At 46.7% G+C, this 17,930-nt stretch overlaps 1 protein-coding gene across 22 annotated transcripts in view; it reads left to right on the top strand.

The window, feature by feature from the left end:
- The window catches only part of ABLIM1 (actin binding LIM protein 1), a 301,274-nt gene extending 283,588 nt beyond the window's left edge, over nt 1-17,686 (top strand). For 10 of the 22 annotated variants that reach the window (XR_015241855.1, XR_015241853.1, XR_015241864.1 and 7 more), the window contains 9 exons: nt 1,379-1,525; nt 3,655-3,746; nt 4,974-5,079; nt 7,453-7,517; nt 8,143-8,203; nt 9,513-9,678; nt 10,538-10,612; nt 11,534-11,614; nt 12,721-17,686. Coding sequence is in view for 4 of the 22 variants with exons in the window: in XM_086680950.1 (XP_086537076.1) it covers nt 1,379-1,525; nt 3,655-3,746; nt 4,974-5,079; nt 7,453-7,517; nt 8,143-8,203; nt 9,513-9,520; nt 10,538-10,612; nt 11,534-11,614; nt 12,721-12,834 (749 nt within the window). In the remaining 18 variants the exon portion in view is untranslated. Of the gene's footprint in view, nt 1-1,378; nt 1,526-3,654; nt 3,747-4,973; nt 5,080-7,452; nt 7,518-8,142; nt 8,204-9,512; nt 9,992-10,537; nt 10,613-11,533; nt 11,615-12,720 lie in introns of those variants that run through there. The other 12 variants (XR_015241852.1, XR_015241857.1, XR_015241858.1 and 9 more) reach the window with 6 other exon arrangements.
- Nucleotides 17,687-17,930: the final 244 nt, after the last annotated feature.

The following is a 17,930-nucleotide window of genomic DNA, read 5'->3' as shown; positions in this document are numbered from 1 at the left end:
ATCAAACCTGGTGTCTGGGCCCCAGTGCATTTGGAAAATGCTAGATTTAAATACAGTCACTATTTTTTTGTTTTGTGATGCAGAACATCTCAGTCCTTAATATGCTAACACATCTTTAAGAAGGTGATGTAGTAAGCAGTGTTTTCCCAGCTGAATTTTTTATTTTTTCTCAAGAGGTTAGAGACTCAGAAGCGCTACCCCGTGCTTGGCCAACACTTCACCCCTTATGAGCATATAGGGTGACCGTGGTCAAGTCACTTAAGGAAAACGAGACCCAGAGGGTTACTAAAAGAATGGGGAATTTGAGCTAAGGGTTCAAAAAATTATTTCCAGATTTTAAAATGTGTGAGCCCAGAGAGGGGGGGATAGTTTTTATTTAAAGCATTATAACTATATTTTAAATGTTTAGTAGCATCCCAGGCCAGTCTGCCAAATTAGCCAGAATCAGGGTCTGACCATTTAGCCTGGTTTGTTTTGTTGCAGCTCTGTGATTAGATTTGGAGTTCTAAGCCAGCGACAACTCTAAGCCGAGCCATTAAGAACCCTGTGAACTGAGGCCATTGTTAGTCTGGCTTTTGTTGTCTTGAAGTTGGAAGGCTCACTTAGGCGTGCAGACCCTTGAGGGAAATAAGGAGTGTTTTGCATACATGCATAAGTCAACATACGAAAGGCACAATGCTAAACTCCTAGAAGCTAAGCATGGATTTTCCCATTGCCATTTCTCCTAGGACTCCAGACACATATATAATATGTAAAGAGTAGAATGAACTAGACAGATGATTGCTAAAATGAACAGATACAAATACACAAACATGCAAAGCCAGCCCTCTTATGGTTAACAACTACAGTCAATGGACGGCGTCATGCTTTTTAACTTAGCTCTTTAATTTCAAACTACTAATTCAAATTTCTGATTGCTCTAGAAGAGTATCATCTGATGGAACTTTCTGTGATGACAGAAATGTTTGTTCTCCGATGGTGCTTCCAATATGGTGGCCACTCATTACACGTGGCTATTGAGCGCTTAAAATGTAGCTCGTGCAACTGAGGAACTGGATTTTAATTTTATTCATTTTCTGGTTTCATTTAATTTTATTAATTGAAGTAGCCATGCGTAGCTAGAGCTAGTATCGGATGGCCCAGCTCTACAATAAGGTATTTCAGATGTAGAATGAAATTTTGCATCCAACAGAACATAAGGAAAATCACTTGTCACTAGGTGCCACTGAGTGACTGGGCAATTGCTAAGAGCCATAAACAGCTTTCTGGAGTTGAAACTTTTGCCAGAAAACAAGACAACTATGGAAGTGGGTTGTACCACCACGACCTTGCAGACCGATAGCTAAGCTCCCCCCCCCCCCCCCCGATTCCCGCCTAGATGCAGCTGCCTTAGCAGCCCAGAGCAAGTCTTCAGAAGACATCATCAAGTTTTCCAAGTTCCCAGCAGCCCAAGCTCCAGATCCCAGCGAGATACCAAAGATTGAGACGGATCACTGGCCTGGGCCCCCCTCACTTGCCGCCGTAGGTATGCAACTGCTGTGGCTAAGCCAAAATGGACAAATTGGTAGGAGATCACAAAACGAAATGCTTAAAACTATGCAAGAAAATGTGTCCTATCGTAAAGACATTTAGGAAAAGTATGACCAGAGCATTTGGGTGCCAAATGCTTCACAATTACAAAAACCCAATCACGAGAGCCTTGCACTCACCAACCTGCTGAGAGACAGCCAGAACTGGTCTAAAACAGATGATCTGCAGGGACTCTCAGAGTTACTGCAGAATCAGTAACTTTTGAACTAGTTGAACCAAAGCCTCCCACCAAGAACACCGTTTATAAGTAGAGTCTAGTGGGTGACTACCAAGTGTCCACAGAGGTGTGACTTCTTTCAGTGACATTTGTTTTAGGTTATTTCTGGGTTGAAGTTACAATTCTCTTAACAGCCAGTCCTAACACTGAAGCACTTCTGCCTTACTCGTGAGATCACGTTCTCCTTTACTAAGAAAGGCTGTCACCGAGTAGTAGGTGTTCTGGAATAACCACTCGTATGAAGTTGTGTGATTTTCCATCTCATTTCCATGAATTCTGTGCTAAAATGTCACGTTCCAGCTGTTTCATTCTTTGCTTTGAACCACAAATTTATGCTTTAGAACCGTGTCTGTGTCTTTCCTGTTTTGCAAGTTGTGAAATCACTTGGCCTAAAAAGGGGTATTTAGCAAACACAGAAGCTAATACTGAAGATTTAGTGAGTCAATTTTGCAAAGATAGAACTATCTTCTCACATGTCTGTTGACAACCTTTTTTAAAAGGCCTTCAATGTTCCAAATTTTCTTCATCGTGCTTTTTCTCATCAAGCCATTTTCTGGAATAATTTTTACAAACAGTACAAGTGGACTTTAAAGCAATCTATATTTACAGAAATACTTGAGGGAAAATTTCCCTCCTTAGTTCATTATTCCCAAGTACTCTGTATATTATGCTGACTTAAGATTTATTTAATTCTTGCAAACTTGTGTCTTTTCATTTTTATTAGCATAGATTAAAGAGAGTAAATTCACATTGACATTTATGATTTTAGGAACTAAGAATCAACCAATCCTCAGCTTTTCCCTGCCAGTTTGTGCCCTGCAGGCACTTCTTGTGGCCTTTGAGGTTCGGTTCAGTCATGTTGCTTTGTGGGGACACATACAGCTAAATTTAGGGCAGAGGAAGAAGAATGTTTTGTGATTAAAACCATCACCACTAAATAGTTTTTGGGTTCCAAAGTGAAGCAAATTTCTGGCCCATTAATCAAAAGGATAAAAACAGACTATAGGTTAAAGTTTATTTTGATTAGATTAGCAAGCTTGCCTGTTTGCTCCCACAGCCAGATTAATCCAAGCAATTTAGGAAAAACAATAATTATCTTAATTTTACAACCATGCGGACAGATTCCTCCCTTTCACTCCCTGTCTCCCCTTTTCCAAGAAGCTTAAAAATTGTAAGTGATTTGCTAGATTGGGATGAAATAAGTAACTTTTGAGCTGTATTAATGCTATTTTATTGACCTATTAGCATAAAACTCTCTCGTGACCATTTTTGCCAAGGATTGAGGGAAGGAAAACATTGGAGACTCATCCCTTAAAAGGAAAATAAAAGCATGCTTTTTAGTGAATTTAAGGGCAGAGGGAGGGTGATTGTATGACAAGTCTGTTCAGAAAAAGAGAACACGAGAGAGTGACGATCTTACCTATTGGGCGGTATGTATGTGACCTTGGGTTCCCCTCTTTGAAACTTGACCTCCGAGAGATCCAAATAATAACTCTAGATGCCTTCCCACCTATGACAGAGGGCTGCGGCCAGTGGCTGATGGGATGACTGAGCCCCAGCCATAAGGGCACGCCAAGTTCTAACTGAGCAGGTCAGTTGTCGGGAGGCCAAAGGTCATGCCTTACCAGATCACGCGTTGAGCTGGCCTGTCAAAGGAGGCCCCCGTCTCGAGAAACCCACCCGCAGGGCTCAGTCGGCGGTGGGCCCTCTTTTCCTTGTGTTGTTCGTGAACGTTAAAGACTGCTGCGGATTTTGCCATCGGGACAAGTTGAGCGCAGGTGGACTAGTGCCTTAAGATCCCCTTGCCATGGGGCTCATGTGAGAAGTTGTCTTTGCTGTGGAATTAGGAGCCGACATGAGACGCAGACCTAGTGGCAGAGAGGAAGATGACGAGGAGCTTCTGAGGCGCCGGCAGCTGCAGGAAGAGCAACTGATGAAGGTTTGTCCTTAAGCTACTTTGCTGCAAAGTCTCCAATTCAGTTCCATAGACCCGGAAGTTTCAGTGAATGCGATGGGTGAGCCTCCAAGGGAGTGAGAGGTGGTCCCGGCCCTCAAAGGGCCCGAAATCCGGTAGGCGACCGAAGATGGGCCTCAGGTGACTATAAGACAGGGTACTTAGTGGGTTCTGGAAGAGATGGCCTGGAAGCTGGAGGTCAGGGGGACGTGGAATGTTCGAGCTTCTGTGAGGAGAGCGTGACCGTGTGGGGCGTGTGTGTGCAGTGCACGCGTTGAAAGGGTGCCAAAGGGCCGGGTGGACCCACGCTGTCACCCATGCGGTGCAACACCTGCCTTCCTTCCCCCGGGGCAGCTTCTGCCGAAGGAATTCCCTTGGGACTGAGTATCTGTCCAAGTCTTTCCTCGGGACTTGTAGGACCTAATATGTTGATGTGGGCCAGGAGGGAAGGGACAAAATGGACTGCCACCAAGAAACCCGCATTATACCCCTTCCCACAACATCCCAGAAGACCAAAAGAAGGATAGTCCATTATAGCCTGGGGTAGAGGGAGCCGGGAAATTATATACCCTCCCGCCAATAAGAAACTAATGAATCCGCTCCAATGACATTTTCCAAAGATACTTAAGCGTGTGGGAAACGCACAAGATACTAGTTGTATGGAGGGAAAGGTTACAAAGTTGCACTCATAGCATGAGTCCAGTTTTGTATAATATGCGCATGGAAAAATACAGGATGGATAGAAATCAAAATGTAAATGGTGGTTATCTCTGAGTGGTGGACTATGGGCTACTCTTCTCTCCTTCTAGATTTTCTAAAGTCTGTGCAACGAGCATACATTACTTGCGTTTTCTTGTTTTTAAACAAATCAGCGTAATTTCTTTTTTTAAAGATACTCTCCCCAAACTCCCCTCTGTGCTTCAAAAATCGGCATACACACATGCCTCCTGAGGTCACCTCAGGGCACGCTGGGCAGGGCGGAGGAGAGAGAACATTCTTCTGACATGGCCTAGGGGAATGGTATCTTGACATTAAAAAAAGGCTAAGAGGGGTTCAAGGTTCAAAACCTGGCCTACCCGCTGGGGAACCACCGGCCTCTGGGTGGTTCACTCTAGAGTCAGAAACTTCTTGCAGGACCTTCTCAAAACAGAAACTGCCATCTGTGACCATAATTGTAGACTCCTCTTTTATGTGTTTTTTCTCTGTGAATAGCTCAACTCAGGCCTGGGGCAGTTGATACTGAAAGAGGAGATGGAGAAGGAGAGCCGGGAGAGGTCTTCCTTGTCAGCCAGTCGCTACGATTCTCCCATCAACTCAGGTGAGCAGCGGACCCACTGCCTTCTCCCAGCGGGAGCCAGCCCCCTGCCTGCAGGGAGCCTGCCTGGCCTGTTCCAGGAGAGGCAGGGACACTTCTGGTGTGTTCTCCGTGAAAGGAAGTACAGGAAACCCACTGCGTGTCAGCTTAGCTTACGAGGATGCCGTAGTTCTTCCTTAAATGTGTATCTTCTTCATGACGGAAGGGGGGGGTGCCTGGGAGGATTTTCTGAGGGTCTGTTCAGAATACTCATCTTAGAGGGAATCCATGAAAGGAAATCCTTACAGAGAACAGATGCTTTTGGAGCATTTAGAGACACGGGTGTATCATGTATATCTGTAATGTGTGGAATACACACACACACACACACACATACACACACACACACACACAATTAGAAGTAAACATAAAGGAAAAGCTCAATCACTGAGAGGTCTAGATCAGGCAGGGAAGGAAGAAGGTACATAATCAGGATCTTCTGTCTTTCTGGGTTTTATGCCCCCTGCTGGGAGAGGAGGACATCCACATACACAGAAGTAGCCACTGATATTCTCTTACCCTAGAAAGGGTCTCAGACTTTCTAAACCCATGTACTTCCAACTCCTCTTACCTTACTTCCGTTAGAGAAGAACCCTTGGCTCAAGGGAACTTGATTTTGCAAGAGACTTCTTAACATTTGATGAAATTGATTCACCCTTTTAATCTGGAACACTGTATGACAATGTGAATCAAGCCCTTATAGTTCATTTCATTTTGACTATTCTCTTTAAAAAAAAGAGAAAGGCAGGGCACCTGGATGGCTCAGTTGGTTAAGCATCCAACTTCGGCTCAGGTCATGATCTCCCAGTTCCTAAGTTCAAGCCCGGCATCGGGCTCTCTGCTGTCAGCACAGAGCCCAGTTTGGATCCTCTGTCCCCCTCTCTCTGTCTCTCTACAGCTTGTTCTGTCTCTCTCTCTCTGTCAAAATAAACAAACTTTGAAAAAAAAGAAAGGGAGGGAGAGAATAGAATGCTTTTTGATTATAGAGACCTTGAACAACATTTTGAAGACATTGTGATTTTACATTCAGATATTCACTGAAAGAGCTGAAGACAAGCAGAGTTGTTTTTGATACTTTTGAAGGAGATTACTTACACACTGGGCTGAAATAGTTGATCAGTATATGTCCCCCTGCTTATATTTGTCGTAAGTCAGTGCCCTCCTAACCCACAATATTTCTTCTCCCGTGTTCTCAACTAGTGTGTACTTGTCCCTCTTAAAGTCTCTTTAACAGTATGTTTAATGTTCACTACATTCAAGCCCTTGTGTTCAACATTATTTCATTTATTCTCACAACATGCCATTGAAGTCGATGATGTTATTGTCATCCCCATTTCATAGATCAGAAGACGGGAGCAGGAAATTTAAGTAACTTACCCAATGTCACATTGTTAGTAACTAGCAAAACTAGGATTCAGGAGTCCAAGTGTTATAACCCCAGAGTGCACGGGAATGCCCGGCTGCCTCTCCGAGATGCCTCACTGGCATCCATCTTGCACTGAGTGGTTTACTAATCTTCAGAGCTCCGTCTAACTCTATAGCCCTGTTCTATAAGAATATATAGCACTATATCTACATGAGTCAAGAAACAAAGACTAACAGAGATGAAATCCCCAGAGGTGCCAAGTTGCAGAGTCAGAACTCAAACCCAGGTCTGCTCCCCTGAAAGCCCTATAGTTGATGTAGTGCGAGGCTGTTGATTAATGGGATATTAATGGGGAGACTCCATGAATGGGGTGGCTTATCCCACGCCTCTCCTGGTGGGCCAGGAGAGCATGACATTTACACGGTTGGCTTTCAGGTCACTTATTGCTGCCAGACCAATGGGGCATGAACGTATGCATCCAGGTAGCCCTGGGTTCAGATCATCGCTTCGCAGTTTATAAGATGCGTGACCTTGGGCAAGATACTTAACTTCTCTTAGCCCCTATTTCTCCTATGAAATGGAAATAATAATGGTATCATTAGGTTGTATTGAGGATTCAGAGATAAAGCAGCATCAGGGAACTCTTTCCTTCTCCATCCATTCCCTGCATGACCCAAATGTGGTGGCCTTTCAGGAACATTAGAGCCCAACGTTATCTGGGTTATTTTTTTCCATTTTCCTATGGATCTTCTTTTCTGTAAGGTAGAAGATAAATTGTCAGTTTCGTTACAGAACTGGACTTCTGGGGGCACCTGGCTGGCTGAGTCGGTACAGCATGCGACTCTTGATCTTGGGGTCGTGAGTTCAAGCCCCACATTAGGGATAGAGTTTACTTTTAAAAGAAAGAAGCTTTTAAGAATTGGACTTCTGATTTCCTCTTTTTTTTTCTTTTTTTACCTTTTCTCATTCAGCTTCACATGCTCTATCATCTAAAACCTCATCTCTCCCAGGCTATGGAAAAAATGGGCTTCACCGGGTAAGATTTGTCAATGAATTGTTCCTGAGTTTATTCCTTCTTCAGACCTGGTACGAAGTGCTGACATACTGTCTGAGTATGTCTGATAATATGATCTCAGTCCTAGGATATGAAGAAAATTATAATCTCTGATATTGTGGCAAATCACTTTGAGTTACAGGCAGAATAAAATAGTTCTATTGAGAGAAAGAGAAATTGACTGTAGATGGAAAAATAACCTCTATAAGTTCGTGGGAAGACTACATTAATTGATCGTGTGGCAAATATTTCAAGCTAAAAGTAATAACTTGAGCCCTTATCTCTGCTGTGAAAAGATACAGGAAAGTTCCTTGCAATCGCCCTCCCCCCAAAGCATAGGACAAATGTAATTGCGTAGCTGTGTGAAGAAACGTATTTTTATTTATTAGCAAAAGATAACCTGCTTATCCAGGTCTTGCTGCCATCAGAGGCATCATGATAAGACAAAGAGATTCCATAATAGTAGAAGAAAAATAACAAGGGCCCAGGAATTCAGCTTGGGAAGAACTCTTAGGATTTTGTAAATCCTTTCTTTCTTTTCGCCTGGCTCTAAAACCGTCATGGTGGAGTGGATTTTCTAACGATGTGTTATTCTTCCTCATCTCAGCCTGTTTCCACAGACTTTGCTCAGTACAACAGCTATGGGGACGTCAGCGGCGGAGTCCGAGGTAAGGCCATCGCGGTCACACTGCTGACTGACTGGCTGTGCAGTCACAAATACATGGTCTCTGTTCGTGCAGTCTGCCCTCCGAAAGTCGGATCGCAGCTAGCCTGTGGGAGCTCACGGAGCATGTATTAAAATCGCAAAGTGTCACCCCTGAAATGAGACCAGAGAAGCAGAGTTTGTAAGAATGAATTCATTGCTCCTGCCATGTGCCGAGCACTCCACCACATAGATCTCTGGAGTTACGGCACACTCTAAGCAAGACACGGCCCTCCTGTCAAAAATGCACATGAGGGGCGCCTGGGTGGCGCAGTCGGTTAAGCGTCCGACTTCGGCCAGGTCACGATCTCACGGTCCGTGAGTTCGAGCCCCGCGTCAGGCTCTGGGCTGATGGCTCAGAGCCTGGAGCCTGTTTCCGATTCTGTGTCTCCCTCTCTCTCTGCCCCTCCCCCATTCATGCTCTGTCTCTCTCTGTCCCAAAAAATAAATAAACGTTGAAAAAAAAAATTTAAAAAAAAAAAAAAATGCACATGAGGGGTGCCTGGGTGGCTCAGTCGGTTGAGCGTCCGACTCCGGCTCAGGTCATGATCTCACAGTTCACGAGTTCGAGCCCCGCGTCGGGCTCTGTGCTGACGGTTTGGAGCCTGGAGCCTGCTTCAGATTCTGTGTCTCCCTCTCTCTCTGCCCCTTCCCTGCTCACGCTCTGCCTCTCTCTCTCTCTCTCTCTCTCTTTCAAAACTAAATAAACATTAAAAAAAAATGCACATGAGTGGGGCACCTGGGTGGCTCAGTCGGTTGAGTGTCTGACTTCAGCCCAAGGTCATGATCCCGCACTTTGTGGGTTTGAGTCCCGCGTCAGGCTCTGTGCTGACAGCTCAGAGCCTGGAGCCTGCTTCCGATTCTGTGTCTCCCTCTTTCTATCCCCCTCCCCCACTCTGTCTATCTCCAAAAAATAAATCAACATTAAAAAAAATTATTAAAAAAAAAATGCACATGACTGAGTGAGACACAGGGACAGGTTGAGGTGACAAAAGAGAAGCTTCCAGAGATACATGCTGTAAGCAGAGAAGGCGGAAATACCTTCAGGCTGTCGGGGAAAGCCTCAGTGAAAAAAAGGGTGTTTTAACTGATAACTGAAACAGGAGTAGCATCTCCTAGCTTCAGGGAGACAGCGTGTCCAGAGACCCCAGCAGAGAGAAGAACACGGTGCCTTGTAGAATGTCTGCGGAATTGCAGTAGAATATTGTATATTAATGTGTCGTGTTTTTCTCTGATCTTTCTCTTCTGAAATGTTCTTTTTCTTTCCTTTCTAGACTACCAGGTATGGAACGCTGTCTTTCTCAAGTTGTTGACCACGCCAGCAAAACAGCCATTTACCAGTCCAGACTCGTGTGGCGGCTCAAGGGAAGGGTTTCTGTCGAGAAGATTCTTAACTTGGGTTGATTGGTCTGATTCATTAGCCCGGAGATGTGAGGAGCCGTAAGGATCAGGAATGCCCGATGCCCACGTCAAGCTGGCCCCGCAGGCCTTGGGGACGTGGCATAAACCAGGCCAGGTGTCCGAGGACTCTTGCTCTGGCCTCAGAGCATCCTCTCTGTGGCAGAAGTGGACCAACATCAAGGGTCTGCCCACATACAGTTTTCTCTTTCAGTTTTAACCACTCCGAGCTTTGGGTCCTCCCCTCCTTCCCATGGTCCCAAATGAAAAGAAATTCCTGTCCTGTCTGGTACCATTTCTTTTTTCCTAGACCCTAGCCTTATAAAATCATGATGGAGGATGGGGGCAGGGCGGGGGGGGATACAAAGAAAACTCAGAGTAAAGTAAGAAAATAATCACAGACTTGGAAATTTTTTAATATACTGTATACTTTCGTGTGTGGAGCCTAAATTAGGAATTAATAGTTGTTGTTTTTAAAGTTTATTTCCTTATTTGGAAAGAGAGAGCATGAGCAGGGGAGGGGTGGAGAGGGAGAAGGAGAGAATCCCAAACAAGCTCCGCATTGTCAGTGCAGAGCTGGACCTGGGACTTGATCTCAAGAACCAGGAGATCATGACCTGAGCCGAAATCAAGAGTCGGATGCTTAACCGACTGAACCACCCAGGGGCCCCTCAATAGTTATTAAGCCAGGGTCTTTCCCCACTTAATGACAGAACAGTATTCCCAGTATCCCTGCTCTTATGCAGAAAGGATTTCATTTTTGAAATATTTATGGTGATCACAATGGCACATCTGTAAAACAGGATTTGAGACAGAAACCGGGAGTTTGGGGAGGCTACACGGTTCCCCCCTCAGCTCCCCACGCTGTCATGTGCTCCTTAAAGCGGCTTTTCTGTTGCAGACTCTCCCAGATGGCCACATGTCCGGGACAAGAATGGACCGGGGGGTGTCCATGCCCAACATGTTGGAACCAAAGGCAAGTGTAGCCATTCTCCCGGCTCTCATATGGGAATAGCACACCGGGCCATCACCCTGAAGAGAGTTGGTTTTCTGCCGTTCCATCACACTCAGTGTTGAGGTCCACTTGCTTCCAGGCTGATACATCACACAAGCCACATCACAGAGTACCCTGACTTTCCACTGGTTTTGTCACACTGAGTCAACAGGTTTAAGCCCTCACTGGGTGCGGTATGATGTATCCACAGTGAAATACAGCACACCTCTCCTACGAGCTCTGTACTTGGCCCCTGGTACGAGCACTGCGAGGCACGCCCAGTGCAAAGTGGGGCACCCACAGACCACCCCAGATGGGGTGACCAACACATCCCGCTTGCCCAGGACTCTCCCAGCGTGAGCCCTGAAAGTCTGGCATTCCAGGAACCTCCTCCGTGCCGAGCAAACTGGGATGATTGGTTACCCTAGCTCCAGACCATCCTGAAACTCCAGAGGTGCCCAAGGCTATGCTCCCTGGTGACCATAACTGGGACTTATCTCAGTGTCCTCCACCAGAGGGCTTCTGGGCCTGCCTGGCTGCATGGAATCATGAGCCGGTCATGGAACAAGACCGTTGAACCCTGCAAGGGTACCCTGTCATATAAACCACATTCCTATCATTTCACTTCTAATTTTTCCCTTTACCCCCAAGACATAATAGGTTTGTATTCTTTCACTCTACAAAGCCCTCCAAAGGCACAGGGTCACATGAGACGTGGTGAGTTGAGAACGTATGAGAACTGGTCCCTGTCCATTGGATATTTGAGGAACACCCATCATTCAGATTCTATAATTACAATGTCTTAGAAGCTCTATCTTGGGAGTGCTAGATTTTAGGTAGATTCTGCTTGTTAATAAAATGGACAACGGTGTTCTAGAAGAGGTATTTTTCTTTGCTTCTCAGATATTTCCATATGAAATGCTGATGGTGACCAACAGAGGGCGCAACAAAATCCTGAGAGACGTGGACAGAACCAGGCTGGAGGTAAACTAACTAACTAACTAAATACATAAATAACTAGTCCCAACTGCAGATACCTGTGCACTTCCCCCAACTTTCCCCAGGCAAAAAAAAAAAAAAAAAAAAGAATCAACCTCATATATTAGGTAGAACTACGATAACTTGGGATGAAAACCCAAATATACACTTAAGAGATCAGCCTAAATGTGTGGTGAAACCCCAAAGATGACCCAGGAGGCACAGTATGATTTTAGTCATTTTCTGTGGAAACGATGTCGTCATCATGATGGCCGGGGTTGTAGAGAACTCGAATCCATCCTTCTTCAGATACCCTAGAGACTGACCTTTCCCTGAGCCCGGGTCCAGCTCGTCGTCGCGAGAGGGAAGGGAGTGCTGGACGAAGAGTAATCTCTCTTGGCTGTTCCCACATTCCTTGTTGAAGGGTTCTCTGGGTGCACACACCCGAGACCTCCTTAGACATGGAATGCTGATCCCTATACTTTTCCATCTGAGTGGTTTTAATTAAGAAAAACTCTGGCTGCCAGTCTTAAAAAGAATCATTACTTCTCCCTGACAAAAGGCAGTACCTGTGTATGTGAAGTCAGTCTGGCACAGAGGATAAAGGCTCTACTATCCTGAGGGAACTTTTTAGGAGAGACAACAGATGGAGTCTGTCCTCCTCACAGACCAGGCATCCACCAAAACTCCTGCCGCTGAGCCAGGAGGGAGCCCCTGGGCTCCCCGGAGACCATTCTGGAAGTCTCTCTCTGGCTTTCTTATTACTATGGTCCATGTTCCCTGCATCTCCTCAACATCCCAGCGACCTGAAATGGAGTTGCCTCTAGGGTGATGGGTCACCTTCCTATGTCCCATCACCATTACGTATATTCAATAACCATCAATACTCTGTGAGCTCTTTTGTCTCCTGGCGAGGGTGCCTCCCCTGGGCCAACCAGGTAAGGATCCAGTGAGGCCAGGGCCTGCTAACAAGCTCAAGAAGTAAACTCCTCTGCCATCATTCTGTCTTGCTCTTCACAATGATCCCCTGTAGACTCGAGAGCAACTCTCAAGGCTCAAGGCCATTCGGGTGGCTACCGGAACTTAACCGCTGATCTTTTCTCCCGTCACAGCGCCACTTAGCCCCAGAAGTGTTTCGGGAAATCTTTGGAATGTCCATACAGGAATTTGACAAGTTACCTCTTTGGAGACGCAACGACATGAAGAAGAAAGCGAGACTCTTCTAGGCCTCCCCCACCCCCTGCCCGCCCCCGCCCCGCGTAGACAGCAGGTGGAAAAAGGACTGACGTGGCGGTGACACAGAAGATGTTGTGTTAAGGCCCAAACTTGATCGGAGAACTTTCAAGCTACTGTCCCTCAGCAACGACGAAAGGGGAAACCTGGTGAAAACGCCCACGGGCCACACTCCGGACCCACCACGGGCAACACTTGCCAAGAAGCAACAGGATAGAAATTTCTGTGTTCCCCACACTCGTGACCTTTTTCCATCACCTTATGTACGCAACAGTTCCTATAACTGTTGTCTCACAATAGTGCTGACCGTATGGGTAAGAGCCAGCAAGTGCCCTTAGGACGCCGCATGGAAAAAAAGCAGCTGTAGTAATTCCGAGGTAGGAACATATTTATTATGTAGCACTGTGGCTAAGAAGGAAGAGCCTGAGGGACATATCCATGCGGGCACACCACTTTGCGCACCCCTGTCCTCACGGGCCTCGCGAAGCCCGACCTGCGCCCCCCAGCAGGATGGAGATCAGCGTCGGGGCACCGGGCAAGCTCTGCTCTGAGGGGGCTGAATAGCCGCCAGAGTCATTTTTAACACGCTCCTTTTTCTCTACTGTTTGCTAGGACCTGGTTGGCAAGTTACTTCGCTATTATTTAAAAACAAAAAAAAAAAAAAATTTGTTTAAGAGAAAGAGAGGGAAATGGAATGAAAGGAATATCTCCCTTCATTCTTTTCCTGCTTCAGACTGTGTGCTTCGTTCAGCCTCCCCACCACGGACAGCAGCTGTCCCCCGGCCCCACCGCCCAGAAAGGAAAGGGAGAGGTTCTCTCCGGTTGTGTGCTGTTAGATGACTTTTGCCCAAGGGGGCCGCGGCACTCTTGGCAAAAAGAAAAAAAACAAAAAAACAAAAAAAACCACAAAGAAATGTGTCCCGCCCACGCTAGTCCTTCTTCCACCCAGCATCCTCTGAATCCGATCAAGCCCACCGGCGTTTTGGGGGTGGGGGGGGGGGTTGAGGTCTTTTCAGTAGTCGGCTAAGGAAAGGGCACGCTTTTCTCTCTGCAATCTCTGCAACTCCAGGGTACATTGCTTCAGACTGATTTAATTTGGCCTTTTCAGCTTTCCTTCTCTGCCTAGCTCTGTTGACTCCATGGTGTGTGTGTGTGTGTGTGTGTGCGTGTGCGTACGTGGACGCACCCAGGGTAGTTTGGGGAGTCTGCGTGTACTTTTACATCTCATTTCTGCTTGAGCGTTTGTCCGGCCGGGCGGCAGCTTTTCCAAGGAACATTTGCACACGTGCGCCTGACTCAAAGGGCGAGAGTGAGGCTACACCGCACCCAACAAGGCATCCTTCGTGGAAGGGTGTTGGTGTCAGAAGCCAGCATCCTCCGTGATCGATGGAGCTCAGGTCAGCAGCACGCCGAGGAGGAAACAGACCTCCGATCGGGCTGTGTGTGGAGCTCGGAGCATCGCACCAGAGTTCACCAATTTGGCAACACGAGATTTAAAGCGGGGCCTAGGATTTCACCAAAACGCGCGTGTAAGACCGCATCACGGTTCCCGGCAGCTTCCGGCCGTGGCTCAAATGAGCTGTGAGTCGGATGAGGGAGGGTCTCTCCAGCTCCACACACGGGAGGCTTTCACATGTATTCGTGTGCACTGGGGGCTCTGCCTAGGAATTGAAACTCTGTTTTAAAGCCAAAGGAGAAATCATGCGAATTCTCTTCCTATGCCTCTGATAATAAAGGCTCAGAAGTTCTTCCTGCTGGCACCAAGTATTTGAACTAGTTGCTAACTGACTCCAGTGGTAAAAAGCAAGGAAACTTGTTCCAGGACCTGTACTGCGAACCTCTAACTTGTGACGCACTCCATCACCCGGGTGCTGTGCTGAGCTCTGGGTCTGCTCAGTAGCACTGTCCTGCACCCTCGCCAAGGGGATCGAAAGCCGCCTGTCCTTTCAGTGCTAGACACTGAATGTTTGAGGACTGTTCTCACAAATAGGAGTGTGTGTGTGTGTGTGTGTGTGTGTGTGTGCACGCGCATTGGACCTACTAACGCGTTTTGCAAGTGGCTCTGATGGAGTGGACGAAAGAAGACCGGCTCCTCCTGGGTCTGAAGCCTCCGGACCGCAGCTCGCAGTTTAGTGCCTCTTGCCTCGTTCAGTATTTCTGCCGCCCCGACTTCCCTCCGACCTCTCCTGCACCTGCCGCCTCAGGCCCGCGTATCCTAGTCCTTGCTTTGCCCTGGCCCAGTGGGAGGAGTGGAGACCAGAGGGTATTCCCAGTAATCAGTCACAAGCATGGCCAAATGGGTGCCCGTGCTAGGCTGGTGGAGAGAAGTTTTTCATTACGGGGATAAGAAAGGGCCCTCCGTGTTTTCATTGGTTAATGAATTATGACCCATGTGCACATAGATCAAATGTCAGTGGGAGAAAAATTGCAGTGGTAGTTAAAGATCCGAACCAAAACCTCCCACCAATGAAACTCTACTTCTGTTGTATCTTTTGAATTCAATTCTGCATCCAACTTGGGGATCGGGGGTGGGAAGCTTCTTTCCGTATTGAGCGTACTAGCTCATTTAAACTGCACCGTGCAAAAATGCATTACCAGAAAACGTCAGTAGCCTCCCGTCTGCGGGCAGAGCAGCGCTGTGCTCTGGGGAGGGGTTGTAGACAACCATATCGTGGAGCGGGTTCCCCGACTCCACTCCCGGCAGAAGACTCCAGCTGGAGGGATGGGCCGTGGGGCAACCTGGTTCTCCTAACTGCCAAATCTATTCTATAGGCTACAATGGCCTCTCCGTTTTTTTAAAAACCGGGCTCAGCATGCTTGTCCTCGGCACGTCCAGGCCATCGTGCAGGACATCCGCGTTCTCTGCTTGAACCCCACTCTGCACCGCACATAAAAATTCCACTTGTTAACGCAGCCAAAGGAACAGAGATTGTTCCCTCTAGGGAAGGACTCCCACAGCTGGCAAACTTTCCTGGCACGTACCCCAAGGGCTCCATTTTTGAGGGTTGGGCCTACTTGCAATTCCTTAAGCACACACCGATTGCATGAAGCAAAAGAAGCCTCTGGCAACATGAAAGTCAGTGCTTCCTTTCCGGTTTCTCCCAGGAGAGCCAGGATACCATTTAGTCTTCCTGTGTGGTGTAAGAGGAGACGTGAAGATCATTTGGGAACTTGTACAGCCCGCTGTGCACCCACATTTTGGTTTGGGTTAGTTAGGAAATGTTCTTCATGTGACTCGTTCAATAACTAGCAGTAAACTGCCTGTTCTGTGCAACCTCACGCAGAAGAGCCAGAGTTCATGGGCACTGTGGCCCGCACTCCCCGTGCAGCTCACGTTCTCAGTCTGGTTGTGCCCGTCAACTCTACCTAGAGAAGTCTTGCTGGAGATGTTTATAAAACTTTCACCTAATTTCTTTACACTTGAAAGCAAACACCTTTTTCTAAAGAATTGCTTCTCAGATGATTATATCAAATATATACGCTTTTGCAAGTTAAAAAAAAAAATTCAAATTCACTACTTTTGACTAGGTAGGTCTTTCTAAAAATTCTTTCAAAAAGCTTGGTGTTAGCGTCCTGCGCGTCGAAGGGGCAGGTGAGCCCTCTCTCTGTCAGGAAAGATGGTGGAAGGAAAGGAACTCCGTGTCTTCCCCCCTTCTGTGTCCTCTTGAGACAAGCTCGATTTTTAGATCACGTCTTCTGCATTCCTGGTCACTGTTCAGTCTACACTTCCTCGGCCAGCCTTGACCTTCTTGATCTTTGAAATTGTTTTCTTTTGATAAACCAAGTGTTTGTGAGTAAGCCCCTACAACTCACTCATTAGTACTCCCTTTTGAAGAATGTTCTCTTAAAAAAAGATGATTTCAGGCTTGAGATTTACAGTTGACGCCACCTTAGAGTGTAATGTACATTAAGGAAACTACCCGACTGTGTCGTAATGAAAGAAAGCGAAACGTTGACTTTGGCCTTTAAAAAAAAAAAAAAATCGCTTTCCATTTGTTGCCCAGGAAGCAATGAGGAGATGGTGATGGATATGCTTTGCATGTGGATTTTTGTGTTTTCATTTGGGCAAATGTAACTTATGGCAAACTCAGAAAGGGGGAGGTGGTCCGTTTAAGCTGAAAGAAACTTTCGAAACAATGTATGCAGACACAACAAAATCGAATCCAACATTTTCTGACGCTTGATGTAATCGACTGGCAATTGTTATCATTAAATAAAATTCTTCCCCAAAGTGTCTTTCTCAAGAGTGAAGATCCCATGAGTCACTTTTGGAACCTATTCACCAAAGGTAGCAGGAGACAATACTATTTACACCAACATCCAGAAAGGTGGTGAGCCACTTGATGATGGTCTATGCCCATGTTTCTTTATCCTGTGGAAGAGAAAACAGTTGTCCACGATATCGATGTTCCTCTTGGGTTCCGTGTAAAGACCCGTCCGGTAACAAATGAGTGTGGTTTCTGTGAGTGGCAGACAAATCTCTTACCATCCTTTCGAGTTTGGTTTAATGGAGTTTTTTTTTTTGCAAGTGTCAAAAGACGTCCAGTTCTTCCTGCCCTCCCCTTTCAGAAATATGAAAGTGAATATTTGGAAGAGCTGCTGTTGGAAAGATGTGTCGTGTCCCCCGTGAAAGTGAGTGGGTGTCCGTCTGTGCCCCGAATACTACATACTAGTATGCAGAGGCAGGGGCGGCCAGCTGGCCCCACGTCGCTGTGCTTTATGGCCCCGACCTGCCCCACGCTCCTGTCGCAAGCAGCACTTGCCGCTTCCCTGCCCCATACTCTGTGTCACTGTTGTGCACTCGCCACTCAGTGAATAAAGTGTGTGCTTTATTCTGTTCATAAATGCCTCCACGCCGTGTTGCCTTTCTTGCTCCCCTGCTCCCTTGAAAGGTCTGTCCCATTTGAACAAGTACCAGCCTGACTTATGACCAGAACAAAATCAGAATACCAAAGCTTTAGGAATGCATTTTTGTCACATAGGAAGGCCGTTGGGGTGGGGGGGGGTGGGGGAAATGCAACAAATAGCAATGGTGTGTTCCAGGACAGTCCAGGAATCCAGACCGGATTGGCCAAGTTGACTAAAGGAA

The sequence above is a fragment of the Puma concolor genome, chromosome D2, assembly GCF_028749965.1.
Source record: "Puma concolor isolate L17-30 chromosome D2, mPumCon1.1.hap2, whole genome shotgun sequence".
NCBI classification, from domain to species: Eukaryota; Metazoa; Chordata; class Mammalia; order Carnivora; family Felidae; genus Puma; species Puma concolor.
Note: the sequence above shows the minus strand (reverse complement) of the source record. Positions and strands in the feature narration are given on the sequence as shown.